This window comes from Petromyzon marinus, assembly GCF_048934315.1.
Source record: "Petromyzon marinus isolate PM22_M1 ecotype Great Lakes invasive population chromosome 77 unlocalized genomic scaffold, UKy_Petmar_22M1.pri1.0 chr77_unloc.4, whole genome shotgun sequence".
Lineage (NCBI taxonomy): Eukaryota > Metazoa > Chordata > Hyperoartia > Petromyzontiformes > Petromyzontidae > Petromyzon > Petromyzon marinus.
The window spans coordinates 312983-336804 of NW_027422624.1; the positions used below are offsets into that span (position 1 = coordinate 312983).

The 23822-nt window shown below is 51.5% G+C and overlaps 1 protein-coding gene and 1 long non-coding RNA gene across 2 annotated transcripts in view; both read left to right on the forward strand.

Moving 5' to 3' along the window:
• The first annotated feature begins 12870 nt into the window (after positions 1 to 12870).
• On the forward strand, positions 12871 to 17223 carry LOC142908243 (uncharacterized). Its single transcript, XR_012931660.1, has 3 exons — positions 12871 to 12926; positions 14681 to 16597; positions 17009 to 17223. It is a non-coding gene; the product is annotated as an uncharacterized LOC142908243 (long non-coding RNA).
• A 653-nt stretch (positions 17224 to 17876) lies between these two features.
• LOC116937241 (uncharacterized) overlaps positions 17877 to 23822 on the forward strand; it is a gene marked incomplete at its 3' end in the record, with an annotated part of 141891 nt that continues 135945 nt past the window's right edge. The window contains exon 1 of the mRNA XM_076058639.1: positions 17877 to 20203. Within this exon, the coding sequence (XP_075914754.1) occupies positions 19118 to 20203 (1086 nt within the window). The remainder of the gene's footprint in view (positions 20204 to 23822) is intronic.

Genomic DNA, 23822 nt, shown 5'->3' on the forward strand with positions numbered 1-23822 from the left:
GGGGTGAGCGGTGGGGGAGTGGTGGGGTGAGGGGGAGTGGTGGGGTGAGCGGTGGGGTGAGGGGTAGTGGTGGGGTGAGCGGTGGGGTGAGTGGTGGGGTGAGGGGAGTGGTGGGGTGAGCGGTGGGGTGAGGGGTAGTGGTGGGGTGAGCGGTGGGGTGAGTGGGAGTGGTGGGGTGAGCGGTGGGGTGAGGGGTAGTGGTGGGGTGAGCGGTGGGGTGAGTGGTGGGGTGAGGGGGAGTGGTGGGGTGAGCGGTAGTGGTGGGGTGAGCGGTAGGGTGAGGGGGAGCGGTGGGGTGAGTGGTGGGGTGAGGGGTGGGGTGAGGGGTGGGGTGAGGTGAGGGGTGTGGTGATGTGAGCGGTGGGGTGAGCGGTGGGGTGGTGAGTGGTGGGGTGAGCGGTGGGGTGAGCGGGGTGGTGAGCGGTGGGGTGAGTGGGGTGGTGAGCGGTGGGGTGAGGTGTGGTGAGGTGAGCGGTGGGGTGAGTGGGGATGGAACAAAATAGTTACTACAAATCTACAGCAGCAGCAGCAGGCATCGTCAGGGGTTGGGCCCGGGCCCACCCCCACCCCCACGACCTCCTGTACACCAGGCGAAGTAGTTAACATCTCATAGCCACCGTGTAGCTAACATCTCATAGCCACCGTGTAGCTAACATCTCATAGCCACCGCGTAGTTAACATCTCATAGCCACCGTGTAGCTAACATCTCATAGCCACCGTGTAGCTAACATCTCATAGCCACCGCGTAGCTAACATCTCATAGCCACCGCGTAGTTAACATCTCATAGCCACCGTGTAGCTAACATCTCATAGCCACCGTGTAGCTAACATCTCATAGCCACCGCGTAGTTAACATCTCATAGCCACCGCGTAGTTAACATCTCATAGCCACCGCGTAGTTAACATCTCATAGCCACCGTGTAGCTAACATCTCATAGCCACCGTGTAGCTAACATCTCATAGCCACCGCGTAGCTAACATCTCATAGCCACCGTGTAGCTAACATCTCATAGCCACCGTGTAGCTAACATCTCATAGCCACCGTGTAGCTAAAATCTCATAGCCACCGTGTAGCTAACATCTCATAGCCACCGTCTAGTTAACATCTCATAGCCACCGTGTAGCTAACATCTCATAGCCACCACGTAGCTAACATCTCATAGCCACCGCGTAGCTAACATCTCATAGCCACCGTGTAGCTAACATCTCATAGCCACCGCGTAGTTAACATCTCATAGCCACCGTGTAGTTAACATCTCATAGCCACCGCGTAGTTAACATCTCATAGCCACCGTGTAGCTAACATCTCATAGCCACCGCGTAGTTAACATCTCATAGCCACCGTGTAGCTAACATCTCATAGCCACCGTGTAGCTAACATCTCATAGCCACCGCGTAGTTAACATCTCATAGCCACCGTGTAGCTAACATCTCAATGCCACCGTGTAGTTAACAACTCATAGCCACCGCGTAGTTAACATCTCATAGCCACCGCGTAGCTAACATCTCATAGCCACCGCCGTAGTTAACATCTCATAGCCACCGTGTAGCTAACATCTCATAGCCACCGTGTAGTTAACATCTCATAGCCACCGTGTAGTTAACATCTCATAGCCACCGTGTAGTTAACATCTCATAGCCACCGTGTAGTTAACATCTCATAGCCACCGTGTAGTTAACATGTCATAGCGCACCGTGTAGCTAACATCTCATAGCCACCGTGTAGTTAACATCTCATAGCCACCGTGTAGCTAACATCTCATAGCCACCGTGTAGCTAACATCTCATAGCCACCGTGTAGCTAACATCTCATAGCCACCGCGTAGTTAACATCTCATAGCCACCGTGTAGCTAACATCTCATAGCCACCGTGTAGCTAACATCTCATAGCCACCGCGTAGCTAACATCTCATAGCCACCGTGTAGCTAACACCTCATAGCCACCGTGTAGCTAACATCCCATAGCCACCGTGTAGCTAACATCTCATAGCCACCGTGTGGTTAACATCTCATAGCCACCGTGTAGCTAACATCTCATAGCCACCGCGTAGCTAACATCTCATAGCCACCGTGTAGCTAACATCTCATAGCCACCGTGTAGCTAACATCTCATAGCCACCGTGTAGTTAACATCTCATAGCCAACGTGTAGCTAACATTTCATAGCCACCGCGTAGTTAACATCTCATAGCCACCGTGTAGCTAACATCTCATAGCCACCGCGTAGCTAACATCTCATAGCCACCGTGTAGCTAACATCTCATAGCCACCGTGTAGCTAACATCTCATAGCCACCGTGTAGCTAACATCTCATAGCCACCGCGTAGTTAACATCTCATAGCCACCGTGTAGCTAACATCTCATAGCCACCGTGTAGCTAACATCTCATAGCCACCGCGTAGCTAACATCTCATAGCCACCGTGTAGCTAACACCTCATAGCCACCGTGTAGCTAACATCCCATAGCCACCGTGTAGCTAACATCTCATAGCCACCGTGTGGTTAACATCTCATAGCCACCGTGTAGCTAACATCTCATAGCCACCGCGTAGCTAACATCTCATAGCCACCGTGTAGCTAACATCTCATAGCCACCGTGTAGCTAACATCTCATAGCCACCGTGTAGTTAACATCTCATAGCCAACGTGTAGCTAACATTTCATAGCCACCGCGTAGTTAACATCTCATAGCCACCGTGTAGCTAACATCTCATAGCCACCGCGTAGCTAACATCTCATAGCCACCGTGTAGCTAACATCTCATAGCCACCGTGTAGCTAACATCTCATAGCCACCGTGTAGCTAACATCTCATAGCCACCGTGTAGCTAACATCTCATAGCCACCGTGTAGCTAACATCTCATAGCCACCGTGTAGCTAACACCTCATAGCCACCGTGTAGCTAACATCTCATAGCCACCGTGTAGCTAACATCTCATAGCCACCGTGTAGTTAACATCTCATAGCCACCGTGTAGCTAACATCTCATAGCCACCGTGTAGCTAACATCTCATAGCCACCGTGTAGCTAACATCTCATAGCCACCGTGTAGCTAACATCTCATAGCCACCGTGTAGTTAACATCTCATAGCCACCGTGTAGTTAACATCTCATAGCCACCGTGTAGCTAACATCTCATAGCCACCGTGTAGCTAACATCTCATAGCCACCGTGTAGCTAACATCTCATAGCCACCGTGTAGCTAACACCTCATAGCCACCGTGTAGCTAACATCTCATAGCCACCGTGTAGCTAACATCTCATAGCCACCGTGTAGTTAACATCTCATAGCCACCGTGTAGCTAACATCTCATAGCCACCGTGTAGCTAACACCTCATAGCCACCGTGTAGTTAACATCTCATAGCCACCGTGTAGCTAACATCTCATAGCCACCGTGTAGCTAACATCTCATAGCCACCGTGTAGCTAACATCTCATAGCCACCGCGTAGCTAACATCTCATAGCCACCGTGTAGTTAACATCTCATAGCCAGCGTGTAGCTAACATCTCATAGCCAGCGTGTAGCTAACATCTCATAGCCACCGTGTAGCTAACATCTCATAGCCACCGCGTAGTTAACATCTCATAGCCACCGTGTAGCTAACATCTCATAGCCACCGTGTAGCTAACATCTCATAGCCACCGTGTAGCTAACATCTCATAGCCACCGCGTAGTTAACATCTCATAGCCACCGTGTAGCTAACATCTCATAGCCACCGTGTAGCTAACATCTCATAGCCACCGTGTAGCTAACATCTCATAGCCACCGTGTAGCTAACACCTCATAGCCACCGTGTAGCTAACATCTCATAGCCACCGTGTAGCTAACATCTCATAGCCACCGTGTAGCTAACATCTCATAGCCACCGCGTAGTTAACATCTCATAGCCACCGTGTAGCTAACATCTCATAGCCACCGTGTAGCTAACATCTCATAGCCACCGTGTAGCTAACATCTCATAGCCACCGTGTAGCTAACATCTCATAGCCACCGTGTAGCTAACATCTCATAGCCACCGTGTAGCTAACACCTCATAGCCACCGTGTAGCTAACATCTCATAGCCACCGTGTAGCTAACATCTCATAGCCACCGTGTAGTTAACATCTCATAGCCACCGTGTAGCTAACATCTCATAGCCACCGTGTAGCTAACATCTCATAGCCACCGTGTAGCTAACATCTCATAGCCACCGTGTAGTTGACATCTCATAGCCACCGTGTAGTTGACATCTCATAGCCACCGTGTAGTTAACAACTCATAGCCACCGTGTAGCTAACATCTCATAGCCACCGTGTAGTTAACATCTCATAGCCACCGCGTAGCTAACATCTCATAGCCACCGTGTAGCTAACATCTCATAGCCACCGCGTAGCTAACATCTCATAGCCACCGTGTAGCTAACATCTCATAGCCACCGCGTAGTTAACATCTCATAGCCACCGTGTAGCTAACATCTCATAGCCACCGCGTAGCTAACATCTCATAGCCACCGTGTAGTTAACATCTCATAGCCACCGCGTAGCTAACATCTCATAGCCACCGTGTAGCTAACATCTCATAGCCACCGTGTAGCTAACATCTCATAGCCACCGCGTAGATAACATCTCATAGCCACCGTGTAGTTAACATCTCATAGCCACCGCGTAGCTAACATCTCATAGCCACCGTGTAGCTAACATCTCATAGCCACCGTGTAGTTAACATCTCATAGCCAGCGTGTAGCTAACATCTCATAGCCACCGTGTAGCTAACATCTCATAGCCACCGCGTAGTTAACATCTCATAGCCACCGTGTAGCTAACATCTCATAGCCACCGTGTAGCTAACATCTCATAGCCACCGTGTAGCTAACATCTCATAGCCACCGCGTAGTTAACATCTCATAGCCACCGTGTAGCTAACATCTCATAGCCACCGTGTAGCTAACATCTCATAGCCACCGTGTAGCTAACATCTCATAGCCACCGTGTAGCTAACACCTCATAGCCACCGTGTAGCTAACATCTCATAGCCACCGCGTAGCTAACATCTCATAGCCACCGTGTAGCTAACATCTCATAGCCACCGTGTAGTTAACATCTCATAGCCACCGTGTAGCTAACATCTCATAGCCACCGTGTAGCTAACATCTCATAGCCACCGTGTAGCTAACATCTCATAGCCACCGTGTAGTTAACATCTCATAGCCACCGTGTAGCTAACATCTCATAGCCACCGTGTAGCTAACATCTCAAAGCCACCGTGTAGCTAACATCTCATAGCCACCACGTAGTTAACATCTCATAGCCACCGTGTAGCTAACATCTCATAGCCACCGCGTAGTTAACATCTCATAGCCACCGTGTAGCTAACATCTCATAGCCACCGTGTAGTTAACATCTCATAGCCACCGTGTAGCTAACATCTCATAGCCACCGTGTAGTTAACATCTCATAGCCACCGTGTAGCTAACATCTCATAGCCACCGCGTAGTTAACATCTCATAGCCACCGTGTAGTTAACATCTCATAGCCAACGTGTAGCTAACATCTCATAGCCACCGCGTAGCTAACATCTCATAGCCACCGCGTAGTTAACATCTCATAGCCACCGTGTAGCTAACATCTCATAGCCACCGTGTAGTTAACATCTCATAGCCACTGTGTAGTTAACATCTCATAGCCACTGTGTAGCTAACATCTCATAGCCACCGTGTAGCTAACATCTCATAGCCACCGCGTAGTTAACATCTCATAGCCACCGTGTAGTTAACATCTCATAGCCACCGTGTAGTTAACATCTCATAGCCACCGTGTAGCTAACATCTCATAGCCACCGTGTAGCTAACATCTCATAGCCACCGTGTAGCTAACATCTCATAGCCACCGTGTAGCTAACATCTCATAGCCACCGTGTAGCTAACATCTCATAGCCACCGTGTAGCTAACATCTCATAGCCACCGTGTAGCTAACATCTCATAGCCACCGTGTAGCTAACATCTCATAGCCACCGTGTAGCTAACATCTCATAGCCACCGCGTAGCTAACATCTCATAGCCACCGTGTAGTTAACATCTCATAGCCACCGTGTAGCTAACATCTCATAGCCACCGCGTAGCTAACATCTCATAGCCACCGTGTAGTTAACATTTCATAGCCACCGCGTAGTTAACATCTCATAGCCACCGTGTAGTTAACATCTCATAGCCACCGTGTAGCTAACATCTCATAGCCACCGTGTAGCTAACATCTCATAGCCACCGCGTAGCTAACATCTCATAGCCACCGTGTAGTTAACATCTCATAGCCACCGTGTAGTTAACATCTCATAGCCACCGTGTAGCTAGCATCTCATAGCCACCGCGTAGTTAACATCTCATAGCCACCGCGTAGCTAACATCTCATAGCCACCGTGTAGCTAACATCTCATAGCCACCGTGTAGCTAGCATCTCATAGCCACCGCGTAGTTAACATCTCATAGCCACCGTGTAGCTAGCATCTCATAGCCACCGCGTAGTTAACATCTCATAGCCACCGTGTAGCTAACATCTCATAGCCACCGCGTAGCTAACATCTCATAGCCACCGTGTAGCTAACATCTCATAGCCACCGTGTAGTTAACACCTCATAGCCACCGTGTAGTTAACACCTCATAGCCACCGCGTAGCTAACATCTCATAGCCACCGTGTAGCTAACATCTCATAGCCACCGCGTAGCTAACATCTCATAGCCACCGTGTAGTTAACATCTCATAGCCACCGCGTAGTTAACATCTCATAGCCACCGCGTAGTTAACATCTCATAGCCACCGCGTAGTTAACATCTCATAGCCACCGTGTAGCTAACATCTCATAGCCACCGTGTAGTTAACATCTCATAGCCACCGCGTAGTTAACATCTCATAGCCACCGCGTAGTTAACATCTCATAGCCACCGTGTAGCTAACATCTCATAGCCACCGCGTAGCTAACATCTCATAGCCACCGCGTAGTTAACATCTCATAGCCACCGTGTAGCTAACATCTCATAGCCACCGTGTAGTTAACATCTCATAGCCACCGTGTAGTTAACATCTCATAGCCACCGTGTAGCTAGCATCTCATAGCCACCGCGTAGTTAACATCTCATAGCCACCGCGTAGCTAACATCTCATAGCCACCGTGTAGCTAACATCTCATAGCCACCGTGTAGCTAACATCTCATAGCCACCGTGTAGCTAACATCTCATAGCCACCGTGTAGCTAGCATCTCATAGCCACCGCGTAGTTAACATCTCATAGCCACCGTGTAGCTAGCATCTCATAGCCACCGCGTAGTTAACATCTCATAGCCACCGTGTAGCTAACATCTCATAGCCACCGCGTAGCTAACATCTCATAGCCACCGTGTAGCTAACATCTCATAGCCACCGTGTAGTTAACACCTCATAGCCACCGTGTAGTTAACACCTCATAGCCACCGCGTAGCTAACATCTCATAGCCACCGTGTAGCTAACATCTCATAGCCACCGCGTAGCTAACATCTCATAGCCACCGTGTAGTTAACATCTCATAGCCACCGCGTAGTTAACATATCATAGCCACCGTGTAGTTAACATCTCATAGCCACCGTGTAGCTAACATCTCATAGCCACCGTGTAGCTAACATCTCATAGCCACCGTGTAGCTAACATCTCATAGCCACCGTGTAGCTAACATCTCATAGCCACCGTGTAGCTAGCATCTCATAGCCACCGTGTAGCTAACATCTCATAGCCACCGTGTAGTTAACATCTCATAGCCACCATGTAGCTAACATCTCATAGCCACCGTGTAGCTAACATCTCATAGCCACCGTGTAGCTAACATCTCATAGCCACCGTGTAGCTAACATCTCATAGCCACCGTGTAGCTAACATCTCATAGCCGCCGTGTAGCTAACATCTCATAGCCAGCGTGTAGTTAACATCTCATAGCCACCGTGTAGTTAACATCTCATAGCCACCGTGTAGCTAGCATCTCATAGCCACCGCGTAGCTAACATCTCATAGCCACCGTGTAGCTAACAACTCATAGCCACCGTGTAGCTAACATCTCATAGCCACCGTGTAGCTAACAACTCATAGCCACCGTGTAGCTAACAACTCATAGCCACCGTGTAGCTAACAACTCATAGCCACCGTGTAGCTAACATCTCATAGCCACCGTGTAGCTAACATCTCATAGCCACCGTGTAGCTAACATCTCATAGCCACCGTGTAGCTAACATCTCATAGCCACCGTGTAGTTAACATCTCATAGCCACCGTGTAGCTAACAACTCATAGCCACCGTGTAGCTAACAACTCATAGCCACCGTGTAGCTAACATCTCATAGCCACCGTGTAGCTAACATCTCATAGCCACCGTGTAGCTAACAACTCATAGCCACCGTGTAGCTAACAACTCATAGCCACCGTGTAGCTAACATCTCATAGCCACCGTGTAGCTAACATCTCATAGCCACCGTGTAGCTAGCATCTCATAGCCACCGTGTAGCTAACATCTCATAGCCACCGTGTAGCTAGCATCTCATAGCCACCGCGTAGTTAACATCTCATAGCCACCGCGTAGCTAACATCTCATAGCCACCGTGTAGCTAACATCTCATAGCCACCGCGTAGCTAACATCTCATAGCCACCGCGGCGCCAGACACAGACAAAGCTCCCCCAAGTAGCCGCTAGCCACCCCCGTAGAGGAGGCCCAAAGCCTTACGCCTTGCCTGAGCGGCCCGCCGTGCTCCGGTGTGCCTCAGGTGGGCAACCGCCACCCCCCCCCCACGCCCAACTCACAGCGTCTCCAGGGTGGGTTCGGAGCTGAAGGAGAAAGATCCTTCGTCGTTCGCTTCGGTCTCCATTGAGAAGGTTATACAACAACGACGAACAACAGCAGCAGCAGCAACAATAATAATTAAGAGTTAAATTTTAAACTCTAAAGGTTTTAAACTCATCAGCGGCACGCGAGCGATTGAAGTTTTTCGCTCATCCCCCTCAAGATTTTCTTTTTTTCCCGCGAAAAGTGGCGGCGGTAGTGACGTCGAATTCCCCGGTGGCGGTCGTGACGTCGCCCCCTAGCGTCGTGACGTCTTCCCTTAGCGTCGTGACGTCGCACCCCAGCGTCGTGACGTCGCCCCCCCCAGCGTCGTGACGTCGCCCACCCCAGCGTCGTGACGTCGCCCCCCCCAGCGTCGTGACGTCACCCCCCCCAGCGTCGTGACGTCGCCCCCCCCAGCGTCGTGACGTCGCCCCCCCCAGCGTCGTGACGTCGCCTCCCCAGCGTCGTGACGTCGCCCCCCCCAGCGTCGTGACGTCGCCCCCCCCAGCGTCGTGACGTCGCCCCCCCCCAGCGTCGTGACGTCGCCCCCCCAGCGTCGTGACGTCGCCCCCCCCAGCGTCGTGACGTCGCCCCCAGCGTCGTGTCGTCGCCCCCCAGCGTCGTGACGTCGCCCCCCAGCGTCGTGACGTCGCCCCCCAGCGTCGTGACGTCGCCCCCCAGCGTCGTGACGTCGCCCCGATGGCGGTCGTTACGTCGTCATCCCGTGGCGGTGTGACGTCATCCGATGGCGGCTGCTTTTCCCGGTGGTGGTGACGTCACCTGTTGGCGTTTCGTTTAAAAAAAAGGGTGACTAAATTTCGATTTGAAGCTTTCGTGACTGCAAGGATTCATCTTCTTTGGTTCTTTCGGTAAAGTCACCACCACGTAGAATGAGAGTAAAATAATAAATTGATAAAATAAAATAACACGATAAAATTCTCACGACGTTTCGGCCACAACACAAGCGGCCTTCAGCAGGTGAAGGGACGAGACTGTCTGGAGGACAGTAGTTACAGACAGTCTCGTCCCTTCAACCTGATGAAGGCCGCTTGTGTTGTGGCCCGAAACGTCGTGAGAATTTCATTGTGTTATTTTATTTCATCAATTTATTATTTTATTCTCATTCTACGTGGTGGTGACTTTACCGAAAGAACCAAAGAAGATGGATGGACTCGTCCATCTAAACAAACTGTCAAATCGCTATCCGTGGTGCTGACGCTTAAAAATAAATAAATACAAACGGCCACTTCTTTCAGATGTGTCTTGCCGTTGGTTTTCACACCTGATGATGACTGATTGTGGTGTTGCAGTCGAAACGTCGTGAGAATCTTATTGTTTTATATATATTTTTTTAAATTATTTTATTGTTTCCCTTCAACGTGACTTTACCGAAAGAACCAAGAATATGAATTACTGCAGTCACGAAAGCTTGAAATCAAAATATAAACCCACTTCTCAATGCAATCCTATGGGGCCCGTGCTTATCCGTAGTAGAAAATGCAAACGCATTTCCCTATGCAATCCTATGGGGCCCGTGCTTATCTGTAGTAGAAAATGCAAACGCATCTCTCAATGCAATCCTATGGGACCCGTGCTTATCCTTAGTAGAAAATACAAACGCATTTCTCAATGCAATCCTATGGGGCCAGTGCTTATCCGTAGTAGAAAATACAAACCTATCTCTCAATGTAATCCTATGGGGACCGTGTTTATCCGTAGTAGAAAATACAAACGCATTTCTCAATGCAATCCTATGGGGCCCGTGCTTATCCGTAGTAGAAAATACAAACGCATTTCTCAATGCAATCCTATGGGGCCATTGCTTATTCGTAGTAGAAAATACAAACGCATCTCTCAATGTAATCCTATGGGGACCGTGTTTATCCGTAGTATAAAATACAAACGCATTTCTCAATGCAATCCTATGAGAACCGTGCTTATCCGTAGTAGAAAATACAAACGCATCTCTCAATGTAATCCTATGGGGACCGTGTTTATCCGTAGTATAAAATACAAACGCATTTCTCAATGCAACCCTATGGGGCCCGTGCTTATCCGTAGTAGAAAATACAAACGCATCTCTCAATGCAATCCTATGGGGCCATTGCTTATCCGTAGTAGAAAATACAAAGGCATCTCTCAATGTAATCCTATGGGGACCTTGCTTATCCGTAGTAGAAAATACAAACGCATCTCTCAATGTAATCCTATGGAGACCTTGCTTATCCGTAGTAGAAAATACAAACGCATTTCTCAATGCAATCCTATGGAGCCCGTGCTAATCCGTAGTAAAAAATACAAACGCATTTCTCAATGCAATCCGATGGGGCCCGTGCTTATCCGTAGTAGAAAATACAAACGCATTTCTCAATGCAATCCTATGGGGCCCGTGCTTATCCGTAGTAGAAAATACAAACGCATCGCTCAATGTAATCCTATGGGGACCGTGCTTATCCGTAGTAGAAAATACAAACGCATTTCTCAATGCAATCCTACGAGGACCGTGCTTATCCGCAATAGAAAATACAAACGCATCTCTCAATGCAATCCTATGGGGACCGTGCTTATCCGTAGTAGAAAATACAAACGCATTTCTCAATGCAATCCTATGAGGACCGTGCTTATCCGTAGTAGAAAATACAAACGCATCTCTCAATGCAATCCTATGAGGCCCGTGCTTATCCTTAGTAGAAAATACAAACGCATTTCTCAATGCAATCCTATGGAGCCCGTGCTAATCCGTAGTAGAAAATACAAACGCATTTCTCAATGCAATCCTATGAGGACCGTGCTTATCCGTAGTAGAAAATACAAAGGCATCTCTCAATGTAATCCTATGGGGACCTTGCTTATCCGTAGTAGAAAATACAAACGCATCTCTCAATGTAATCCTATGGAGACCTTGCTTATCCGTAGTAGAAAATACAAACGCATTTCTCAATGCAATCCTATGGAGCCCGTGCTAATCCGTAGTAAAAAATACAAACGCATTTCTCAATGCAATCCGATGGGGCCCGTGCTTATCCGTAGTAGAAAATACAAACGCATTTCTCAATGCAATCCTATGGGGCCCGTGCTTATCCGTAGTAGAAAATACAAACGCATCGCTCAATGTAATCCTATGGGGACCGTGCTTATCCGTAGTAGAAAATACAAACGCATCTCTCAATGCAATCCTATGAGGCCCGTGCTTATCCTTAGTAGAAAATACAAACGCATTTCTCAATGCAATCCTATGGAGCCCGTGCTAATCCGTAGTAGAAAATACAAACGCATTTCTCAATGCAATCCTATGAGGACCGTGCTTATCCGTAGTAGAAAATACAAAGGCATCTCTCAATGTAATCCTATGGGGACCTTGCTTATCCGTAGTAGAAAATACAAACGCATCTCTCAATGTAATCCTATGGAGACCTTGCTTATCCGTAGTAGAAAATACAAACGCATTTCTCAATGCAATCCTATGGAGCCCGTGCTAATCCGTAGTAAAAAATACAAACGCATTTCTCAATGCAATCCGATGGGGCCCGTGCTTATCCGTAGTAGAAAATACAAACGCATTTCTCAATGCAATCCTATGGGGCCCGTGCTTATCCGTAGTAGAAAATACAAACGCATCGCTCAATGTAATCCTATGGGGACCGTGCTTATCCGTAGTAGAAAATACAAACGCATTTCTCAATGCAATCCTACGAGGACCGTGCTTATCCGCAATAGAAAATACAAACGCATCTCTCAATGCAATCCTATGGGGACCGTGCTTATCCGTAGTAGAAAATACAAACGCATTTCTCAATGCAATCCTATGAGGACCGTGCTTATCCGTAGTAGAAAATACAAACGCATCTCTCAATGCAATCCTATGAGGCCCGTGCTTATCCTTAGTAGAAAATACAAACGCATTTCTCAATGCAATCCTATGGAGCCCGTGCTAATCCGTAGTAGAAAATACAAACGCATTTCTCAATGCAATCCTATGAGGACCGTGCTTATCCGTAGTAGAAAATACAAACGCATCTCTCAATGCAATCCTATGGGGGCCTGCGCTTATCTGTGCTGGGAAATGTGAAGCCGCATCGCGGCCTATCAGGCGTTCAGGCTGACACGAGGTTAGTTTGTGCTCGTCGCTTTATCGTTTTATTATCCTCGTCGTTATTATTCTACTCAAAACCCACACTTCCCTCCCCTCCCCCTGAGCAAACACATCTAAGCGTGTCAAACAATTAGTACGCGCGCGTAACTTTACCGTTACAAAACGTGCATTTGAAATCTCTGTGCCAAGGAACGCTAACCTAGGCCTAGGGTAGGCCTAGGTCAGGCCTAGGTTAGGCCTAGGTCAGGCCTAGGCCTCTCAACGGCGATTTTAAAACAAAATTTGCTTCACCATTTGCCCTTAGCAAACACCTCTTAAACGGTTTTAGCGCAATAACTTTTGTTGTTTGTGTGCGTGGCGTTGGTGTAGGGTCGCATCGAACGGCTGTTAAGGTGTAGCTTGGCTGTGACGAAGAGCTTCGTTGCTTATCGGATTTACTCCAGCTGCAGTATAAATCACATTCTGGTTCTGTGTGTACACTGTGTGTGTCCCTCGGTGTGTGTGTGTACACTGTGTGTCCCTCTGTGTACACTGTGCGCACTGTGTGTGCGCGCACTGTGTGTATACATTGTGTGTGTACACTGTGTATACATTGTGTGTGTGTGTACACTGTGTGTGTGTGTACACTGTGTGTGTGTGTACACTGTGTGTGTGTATACACTGTGTGTGTGTATCCACTGTGTGTGTGTGTATACACTGTGTGTGTGTGTGTATACACTGTGTGTGTGTGTACATGTAGCCCGCATGCCCAGCCACCGCATGCCAAAACAGCTTTTGTTCGGCCGGATCGTAAGGGCTAAACGGGCGCGGCATGGGCTAGAGAAGAGATGGAGTGACGTGGTACAGGAGGACGTGGAGATGAGTGGACTTGCCGATGACCGGTACCAGCGGTGTCAACAACAACAACGGAGGGCAGAGAGGCGACGCTCACAACAACGAGCGGAGCGCCGGGCGGCTAAAACGCAGCGAGTTGCCACAGTAGGGGGCACAGGTGGTGCATCAGCCAGTCATCTCAGTCAGTCGACCCGTGGTACCTGCTGGGTCTGTCCCGTGACCTCCTCCTGCACCTAGCCTGGCACAGCAGGGGGCACAGGTGGTGCATCGGCCACTCATCTCAGTCAGTCGACCCGTGGCACCTGCTGGGTCTGTCCCGTGACCTCCTGCACCTAGCCTGGCACAGTAGAGGGCACAGGTGTTGGTGCATCGGCCACTCATCTCAGTCGACCCGTGGCACCTGCTGGGTCTGTCCCGTGACCTCCTGGTGCACCTAGCCTGGCACAGCAGAGGGCACAGGTGGTGTTGCATCGGCCACTCATCTCAGCCGACCCGTGGCACCCGCTGGGTCTGTCCCGTGACCTCCTCCTGCACCTAGCCTGGCACAGCAGGGGGCACAGGTGGTGTTGCATCGGCCACTCATCTCAGCCGACCCGTGGCCCCGCGGCCTCCTTCCGGCGGGCGTTTCGACACTTCCCGCGATGCCCTCAACGTGGTGCACCTAGCCTGGCACAAGCGCCGGGGTGCCTGCTGCTACTGTTGTGCGATTGCTGTTGTCACCGTCTTACCCCGTGTGCCCCACCCCCATCCCCACCCCCACCACCACCACCACCACCTTCGCTGGACATCTGTGTACGTAGAGCTTCATGGCTCCTCGGATTTCCTTCTGCCGCGGGTCGGAAGCGCAGGCTTTCGGGGTCGCGAAGGCCGGCGGCGGGAGCTGCAGTTTTGGCGGTGAGCGCCTGAACGTTCCGTGCTGTTGTTTGCCCCCTCCAGATTCCCAGCCACCGCTGCCATCACCAGCGGCGGAGGCAGCAGCGGCGGCGGCGGCGGCAGAACCGGCAGCAGCAGCAGCAGCAGAGGTAGCAGCAGAGATAGTAGTAGTAGCAGTAGACGTAGTATTAGCAGCAGTAGCAGCAGTGGTAGTAGTAGCAGTAGAAGTAGTAGTAGCAGTAGAAGTAGTAGTAGCAGTAGAAGTAGTAGTAGTAGCAGTAGTAGCAGCAGTAGTAGTATTAGCAGTAGTAGCAGCAGCAGTAGTAGCAGTAGCAGTAGTAGCAGCAGCAGTAGTAACAGCAGTAGTAGCAGCAGCAGTAGCAGCAGTAGAAGTAGTAATAGCAGCAGCAGTAGTAGTAGTATTAGCAGCAGTAGCAGCAGTAGAAGCAGCAGCAGCACCTCGTCCACCCAGCACCTCGTCCACCCAGCACCCACCCATCACCTCGTCCACCAGCACCTCGTCCACCCAGCACCTCGTCCACCCATCACCTCATCCACCGCCGCCATCACCTCGTCCACCAGCACCTCGTCCACCCAGCACCTCGTCCACCCAGCACCCCGTCCACCCAGCACCTCGTCCACCCAGCACCTCGTCCACCCAGCACCTCGTCCACCCACCGCGCACACCCACCCCGCGCTTCCGGGCTGATGCTACATTGTTGTTATTTCAATTTCCACGGGTCGGTGTGGATCCCACAACATTGTCGTCCGCCCGTGTCATCGAAATGAGCAATGTGTTCAGCCTCCACTCCTGCACCGCCGCCGTCTTCACCGCAGCCGTGCCAGCGCCCGCCGCCGCCGCCATCGTCGCCGCCGTCGTGGTGGTAGTCAGTTAGTTAATCGTGGTGGTGGTGGTGGTTAGTTGGTGGTGGTAGTTAGTGGTGGTTGTGGTAGTTATTTAGTTCGTGGTGGTGGTAGTTAATCGTGGTGGTAGTTAGTTAATCGTGGTGGTAGTTAGTTCGTGGTGGTGGTAGTTAGTGTTGGTGGTTGTGGTAGTTAGTTAGTTTGTGGTTGTGGTAGTTAGTTTGTGGTTGTGGTAGTTAATCGTGGTAGTTAGTTATTTAGTTCGTGGTGGTGGTAGTTGGTTAATCGTGGTGGTAGTTAGTTAATCGTTGTGGTAGTTAGTGGTGGTAGTAGTTAGTTAGTTTGTGGTGGTAGTCAGTTAGTTAATCGTGGTGGTGGTTAGTTAGTGGTGGTGGTTAGTGGTGGTTGTGGTAGTTAGTTTGTTCGTGGTGGTAGTTAGTTATTTAGTTCGTGGTGGTGGTAGTTGGTTAATCGTGGTGGAGGTTAGTTAATCGTTGTGGTAGTTAGTGGTGGTAGTAGTTAGTTTGTGGTGGTGGTTAGTTCGTGGTGGTGGTAGTTAGTGGTGGTGGTTGTGGTAGTTAGTTAGTTTGTGGTTGTGGTAGTTAGTTAGTTTGTGGTGGTGGTAGTTAGTTAATCGTGGTGGTAGTTAGTTTGTGGTGGTGGTTAGTTCGTGGTGGTGGTAGTTAGTTCGTGGTGGTGGTAGTTAGTTTGTGGTGGTGGTAGTTAGTTAATCGTGGTAGTTAGTTAGTTCGTGGTGGTGGTAGTTAGTTTGTTTGTGGTGATAGTAGTTAGTTAGTCAGTTCGTGGTGGTGGTAGTTAATCGTGGTGGTAGTTAGTTCGTGGTGGTAGTAGTTAGTCAGTTTGGTGGTGGTAGTTAGTTGGTGGTGGTAGTAGTTAGTGGTGATAGTTGGCGGTGGTGGTGGTGGTAGTTAGTGGTGGTGGTGGTAATCAGTTGGTGGTGGTAGTTAGTTGGTGGTGGTAGTTCGTGGTGGTGGTGGTAGTTAGTTAGTGGTGGTGGTAGTTAGTGGTGGTAGATAGTTGGTGGTGGTAGTTGGTGGTGGTGGTGGTGGTAGTTTGTGGTGGTAGTAGTTAGTTGGTAGTTAGTTGGTAGTGGTGGTAGTTGGTGGTGGTGGTGGTGGTAGTCAGTTGCTGGTGGTAGTTAGTAGTGGTAGTTAGTGGTGGTGGTAGTTAGTGGTGGTGGTAGTTAGTGGTGGTGGTAGTTAGTGGTGGTGGTAGTTAGTGGTGATAGTTGGTGGTGGTGGTAGTTAGTTAGTGGTGTTGGTAGTTAGTGCTGGTAGATAGTTGGTGGTGGTAGTTGGTGGTGGTGGTAGTTTGTGGTGGTAGTAGTTAGTTGGTAGTTAGTTGGTAGTTAGTTGATGGTGGTAGTTGGTGGTAGTTGGTGGTGGTGGTGGTAGTTAGTGGTGGTGGTGGTAATCAGTTGGTGGTGGTAGTTAGTTGGTGGTGGTAGTTCGTGGTGGTGGTGGTGGTAGTTAGTTAGTGGTGGTGGTAGTTAGTTAGTGGTGATAGTTAGTTGGCGGTGGTGGTGGTGGTGGTATTGGCGGTAGCCGCAACAGGGAGGCGACACCGGTGGAGCGTTCCCGGCGCAGGTTTTAGCGGCGCAGAGCGCGAAGCCGAGGGCCTGCGCCGCCGAACCCAGCGCCGCTGAACCTTTCCACCCCACGCACGCTCGCCGCAGTGCCGGAGAGAGAGCGGGGAGAGAGCGGGGAGAGTCGGGAGAGAGAGGGGAGAGAGCGGGGAGAGAGAGGGGAGAGTGGGGAGAGTGGGGAGAGAGAGGGGGGAGAGGGGAGAGAGTGGGGAGAGGGGAGAGAGTGGGGAGAGTGGAGAGAGGGGGGAGAGTGGGGAGAGTGGGGAGTGGGGAGAGAGAGGGGAGAGTGGGGAGAGGGGAGAGAGAGGGGAGAGTGGGGAGAGTGGGGGAGTGGGGAGAGAGAGGGGAGAGTGGGGAGAGAGGGGAGAGAGTGGGGAGAGCGGGGAGAGAGCGGGGAGAGTGGGGAGAGAGTGGGGAGAGGGGAGAGAGTGGGGAGAGAGAGGAGAGGGGAGAGAGAGGGGAGAGTGGGGAGAGGGGAGAGAGAGGGGAGAGAGAGGGGAGAGTGGGGAGAGAGTGGGGAGAGGGGGGAGAGAGTGGGGAGAGAGAGTGAGGGAAGGAGAGTGGAAGAGAGAGAGGGGAGAGAGTGGGGAGGGAGAGTGAGTGAGAGTGAGAGAGAGGAGAGAGAGAGAGAGGGGAGAGAGAGGGGAGGGAGAGTGGGGAGAGAGAGTGGGGAGAGAGGAGAGAGAGAGGGGAGAGAGAGAGGGTGGGGAGAGAGAGAGGGTGGGGAGAGAGAGTGGGGAGAGAGAGGGGAGAGAGGGGAGAGGAGAGAGAGTGGGGAGAGAGTGGGGAGAGGGGAGAGAGTGAGAGAGGGGAGAGAGTGAGAGAGGGGAGAGAGAGTGAGTGGAGAAGGGAGAGAGCTGAAGAGACTGAGAGAGTGGGAGAGACTGATAGACAGGGGAGAGACGTGGGAGAGAGAGGGGAGAGACATAGTCACCCCACTACACCGAATCTACTACAGTCGCCCACCTACGTTCACCCATCATAGTCACCCTACTCCACCGCGTCTACTACAGTCGCCCACCTACATTCACCCCTCATAGTCACCCCACTACACCGAATCTACTACAGTCGCCCACCTACATTCACCCATCATAGTCACCCTACTACACCGAATCTACTACAGTCGCCCACCTACATTCACCCATCATAGTCACCCTACTACACCGTGTCTACTACAGTCGCCCACCTACATTCACCCATCATAGTCACCCCCACTACACCGAATCTACTACAGTCGCCCACCCTACATTCACCCATCATAGTCACCCTACTCCACCGCGTCTACTACAGTCGCCCACCTACATTCACCCATCATAGTCACCCCCACTACACCGAATCTACTACAGTCGCCCACCTACATTCACCCATCATAGTCACCCTACTACACCGTGTCTACTACAGTCGCCCACCTACATTCACCCATCATAGTCACCCCACTACACCGTGTCTACTACAGTCGCCCTTCTACATTCACCCATCATAGTCACCCCTACTACACCGTGTCTACTACAGTCGCCCACCTACATTCACCCATCTTAGTCACCCTACTACACCGAATCTACTACAGTCGCCCACCTACATTCACCCATCATAGTCACCCCTACTACACCGAATCTACTACAGTCACCCACCTACATTCACCCATCTTAGTCACCCTACTACACCGAATCTACTACAGTCACCCACCTACATTCACCCATCATAGTCACCCCCACTACACCGAATCTACTACAGTCGCCCTTCTACATTCACCCATCATAGTCACCCCTACTACACCGAATCTACTACAGTCGCCCACCTACATTCACCCATCATAGTCACCCTACTACACCGCGTCTACTACAGTCGCCCGCTATCGTCAAACACAACACAACACCACAACAACACCACAACACCACAACACAACAACACCACAACACCACAACAACACAACAACAACACCACAACACCACAACACAACAACAACAACACAACATCGTCATCCTCCCCCCAGCCGCCACTGGTCGCCCAAACCCCCCTCGACGGCAGTCATGCCGAGCCCGCGGCAGCCTCCGTCAGGTCTCGCCTGTCCCCGTGACAAATCATCGTCGGCGGCGGCGTCAGCAGTAGCAGCAGCAGCAGTAGCAGCACCATCAGCAGTCGCAGCAGCAGCATCAGCAGCAGCAGCACCGTCAGCAGTATCAGCACCATCAGCAGCAGCAGCATCAGTGGTAGCAGCAGCATCAGCAGCAGCATCAGCAGCATCAGTAGCATCAGCACCATCAGCAGTAGCAGCAGCACCATCAGCAGCAGCATCAGCAGCACCATCAGCAGCAGCAGCACCATCAGCAGCAGCACCAGCAGCTCCGCCCGCACCTCTTCAACCCGTCACCTCTCCACCACCACCACCACCACCTCCTCCTCCTTCCGTGCATCCGCCGCTGCCGCTGCCGCTGCCGCCCCCTCCGCTGTCATCGGCGTCGTCATCGGCGTCGTCATCGGCGTCATCGGCGTCGTCATCGGCGGCACCGTGGGCGGCACCGTGGGCGGCACCATCGGCACCGTGGGCGGCACCATCGGCACCGTGGGCGGCACCATCGGCAGGCCGTCACGCGCGCCCCACCCCGCGCTTCGCGCTGGACCCCGGCGCCCTGCGCCGCGTCACGGTGCGGCTGAGCGCGGCCGACTCGCGACGAGGAGGCGGAGGAGGAGGAGGAGGCGGAGGAGGCGGAGGAGGAGGAGGAGGAGGAGGCGGTGGAGGCGGTGGTGGGGGGACACGGAGAGTGGTCCACCTCGTCGGAGACGCCCGCACCGTGCCGCTGGGGCTCGTGGGGGGCGACGGGGAAGAGGTGGAGGAGGTGGAGGAGGTGACGGCGGACGACGGCGGCGAGGAGGGCGGCGGGATGGCGGTGGACGGGGGGGGCGACGAGGACGAGGAGGAGGAGGAGGTGAAGGAGGACGTGGTGTTTGCTGTCCTGGACGACATGGCGACGGCGAGAGACGAGACCGACAACGGGGGAGGAGGTAGTGGAGGTGGCGGGCGACGAGGAGGAGGAGGCGGTGGACGACGAGGAGGCGGCGGAGGCGGAGGGAGAGGAGGTGGAGACGACTCGCCCAACCACCTTGGCGGCGTGGAGGTGATGATGAGCACGTTGGTGGTGGTGGTGATGGTGGTGGTGGTGGTGGTGATGGTGGTGGTGGTGGTGATGGTGGTGGTGATGGAGGTGGTGGTGGTGGTGGTGTTGGAGGTGGTGATGGAGGTGGTGATGGAGGTGGTGTTGGAGGTGGTGGTGGTGATGGAGGTGGTGGTGGTGGTGGTGATGATGGAGGTGGTGGAGGTGGTGGTGGTGGTGGTGATGGAGGTGGTGGTGTTGATGGAGGTGGTGGTGTTGATGGAGGTGGTGGTGGTGGTGATGGAGGTGGTGGTGTTGATGGAGGTGGTGGTGGTGGTGGTGGTGATGGAGGTGGTGGTGGTGGCGGTGATGGAGATGGTGGTGGTGGTGTGTGTGTTACCGTGTGTGGGTGTATCACCGTGTGTGACCATAGACTTGTCATCTGTAAGATGCGCCTGCCATTCTTCGACTCTGGTGGTGAGTGAACACCCAGGACCCCATTCAAACCTATGGTGGCCTGGTCTCAGCTAGCTGATGAAAGTTGCAAGCGAGAATTTAATCATCGCCTGCGATGAAGACCTACATCTCTGCTTTATTGACCTGGTCAAGGCCTATGATATCATCAGTAGGCCTGGGCTCTGGGTTGTTCTTCGTGCTTTCGGAGTCCCTGACCCACTATTCACGATCATTAAGGACCTTCATGATGGTGAGCGGGCCCGGGTAAAACTACGTGGCCAGGAGTCGGAGCCATTCCCTGTTCACCTTGGAGTGCGACAGGGATGTCCTCTGGCTCCCACATTATTTAACATCTTTTTCGACCACGTAGTTTGTGAAGCCTTTGATGGCTGTACCAGAGGAATTTCCATCTGGTACAGATACAATGGGAGGCTGATCGATGCCCGGGTGCGGTCAAGGGATGGCTCCCTATTGGTCAACCACGTTATGTATGCCGATGATCTGGTAATTGCAGCTCACTCAGAGGAGGAGTTGGAGACGCTGCTGCTGAGACTGGAGCGTGCCACTAAGAGTTGGGCCTTACCATCAGCCCCACCAAAACTAAGCACCTGCCTGGGTATTTTGTACCATCGGACACTCTACCCCCACAACTCCCAATCGGTCATGGGGCAGTTGTGGAGAGAGTGGAGAGTTTCCCATACCTGGGCAGTGTGCTTATGACCGGCTCCGGTCTAACGGCAGAGGTCTCACTCCGAATCAGTCGAGCGGCAATATCTTTTCATCGGTTGCGTAACGCTGTGTGGAAGCTACCTGGTCTGTCGCTCCGCACTAAGCTTCAAGTCTTCTCGGCCACGGTCATTCCCTCCCTTCTCTACGCTTGCGAAACGTGGACCCCCTTAATGGAGCATCTTTGTAGATTGGAAACATTTAGGCTGGCCTTCCTACAAGCCATCCTGGGTTTAACCAGGCTGGATTGTGTGAGGACTTCACAAATCCTAGAAAGATCTGGGCAAGGTCCCATGGTGAGCTCTTCCGACAGGCAAGGCTGCATTGGCTGGGTCATGTAGCCCGCATGCCCAGCCACCGCATGCCCAGACAGCTTTTGTTCGGCCGGATTGAGGGGGCTAAACGGGCGCGGCACGGGCTAGAGAAGAGATGGAGTGATGTGGTACCGGGGGACGTGGAGCTGAGTGGACTTGCCGATGACCGGTACCAGCGGTGTCAAGATCGGCCTCTGTGGAGGAGGCTCGTGAAGGACGCTGCCGGCCAGTTGGAGGCAGTCGCCCTCCAACAACAATGGAGGGCGGAGGAGCGACGCTCAGAACAACGAGCGGAGCGCTTGGTGGCTAAAGCACAGTGTTGTATATGCCGGGTATGAAAATTTTAATGAAAAATAAAAAAAATTAAATGAAAATTTGGTTTAAACATGCGTAAATGGCCGAAATTATGTTAATTAGAGATTTAACATTAATTTATGTGAATGTATGCGAGTATGCTATTGTGGACAGTTATGATAATTAGGCTTAGCTTCGTTGCCCTGGGTCGTATCATCAATCGGGATAAGACAATTTTACGAAGTTATGCAGGTGTGCTGTAAGTATGCTAGATTAAGCTCGGCTTCGTTGTCTAGGTTTGTATTATCAATCGGTATAATACAATTATTCTCGCTTTAACATTTACTGATTATGTATTAGTGTGTTATGTCAGGCCTCCAAATTAAAATCTCATCCGCAGGATACAGTTCTTATTATTAAGATTATTACGCATGAACTTGGGAAGGAACCACTCAGACACTTCTGTGTTAAGCAATTTTAATTTCTGAACAAAACCTTAACACACTAATGTGCGAATTCTTATGCTTGAAATTGTCAACACAGTACTCCAGGAGATGGTCCCCTCATTGATCCATACATTTAACCCTCAACGATCACGTTTGTTCACTGGGTAACGGAACAACTGATGACTTCCTCAGAGTAACGCGAGCATATGCGGCAAACAGGAATAAAAAGTCCTTAAAACTTCATGCAGCGACATTCATACGGGGGCACTAAAGAAACATATCCCGAAGGCAAGACTTATACGGCAATGAATTCATGGGCAAGATTACGTAATGAGACCTCCTTTGCCAGTAACAAGATATAGGAATAGGTTTTACCCTTTTAACTGGCACAAAAACTGACACCTTTATTCAAGGCATCATGTTTGCAATAACCACAACACAAGCAGTCAAAATGCAAACAAAAAAGACAACTCTGATAATAATATGCACTGTCCTTGAATTAAGGACTGTCTCGGGTGTGGACCAATCAAATTCAAGGACAGTGCATATTATTATCAGAGTTGTCTTTTTTGTTTGCATTTTGACTGCTTGTGTTGTGGTTATTGCAAACATGATGCCTTGAATAAAGGTGTCAGTTTTTGTGCCAGTTAAAAGGGTAAAACCTATTCCTATAAGATTACATAATTTAACGAAATGTTGAAACCATGGTGTGTGGCAGTATGCCTGCTTCGGGCAAATGCTCATTAATTGGCTGGGGTTTTCCAACAAATTCACGGGCGGATTCCGTGATCAAAAGAAAGATTTCGACACGATATTCTCCCCGTGAGCGTGTGGATTCGTAACCCGGGTTCCTGAACGTTGCGTTTTCACCGATGGATTCGTTGACGATATTTGTGCAATTCAAAGAGAAACCCGTGGCTCCTAAAATACTTTTCCAAACGACGTCTTCCCCGTGACCCAGTGGGCAGCCTCGTTCCTCGTTGTCGCTTGATGCCCGACGCACCCATCGTGAGTTCTTCTTGCCAACGACTCGTGCGCGCGTGCTGAGCGGGGTGTCGGCATGGGGGTCGAGTGGGGGTGCGCCCTCGACCAAACTCTCCGCGTCAGGCAGACGCCGGGCGCTGCGTTGCAGTGTAGCTGGGCCCCCCTCCTTTCGCCCGGGCTGCCCGGAGTTCGGTTCCGCCGGCGGCCGGACGAGTCGGCACGGCGTCCGCCGGCGGCGCTTGGCGGAGCGCCCTCTGCCCCGGCGGTGCCGATTGCGCGTGCGCGCAGCTGGTTCCCCGAGATGCTGGCCCGGGGCGGTTGCTCGGCGCTTTGCGCCCTTGTGCCGAAGCCGGTGGCTCGGCTTCCGTTGGCCAGTTCGGCCCGAGCTCTTCCGGTGGTCCAAGCAGCCCCTCAGGTTGCCGG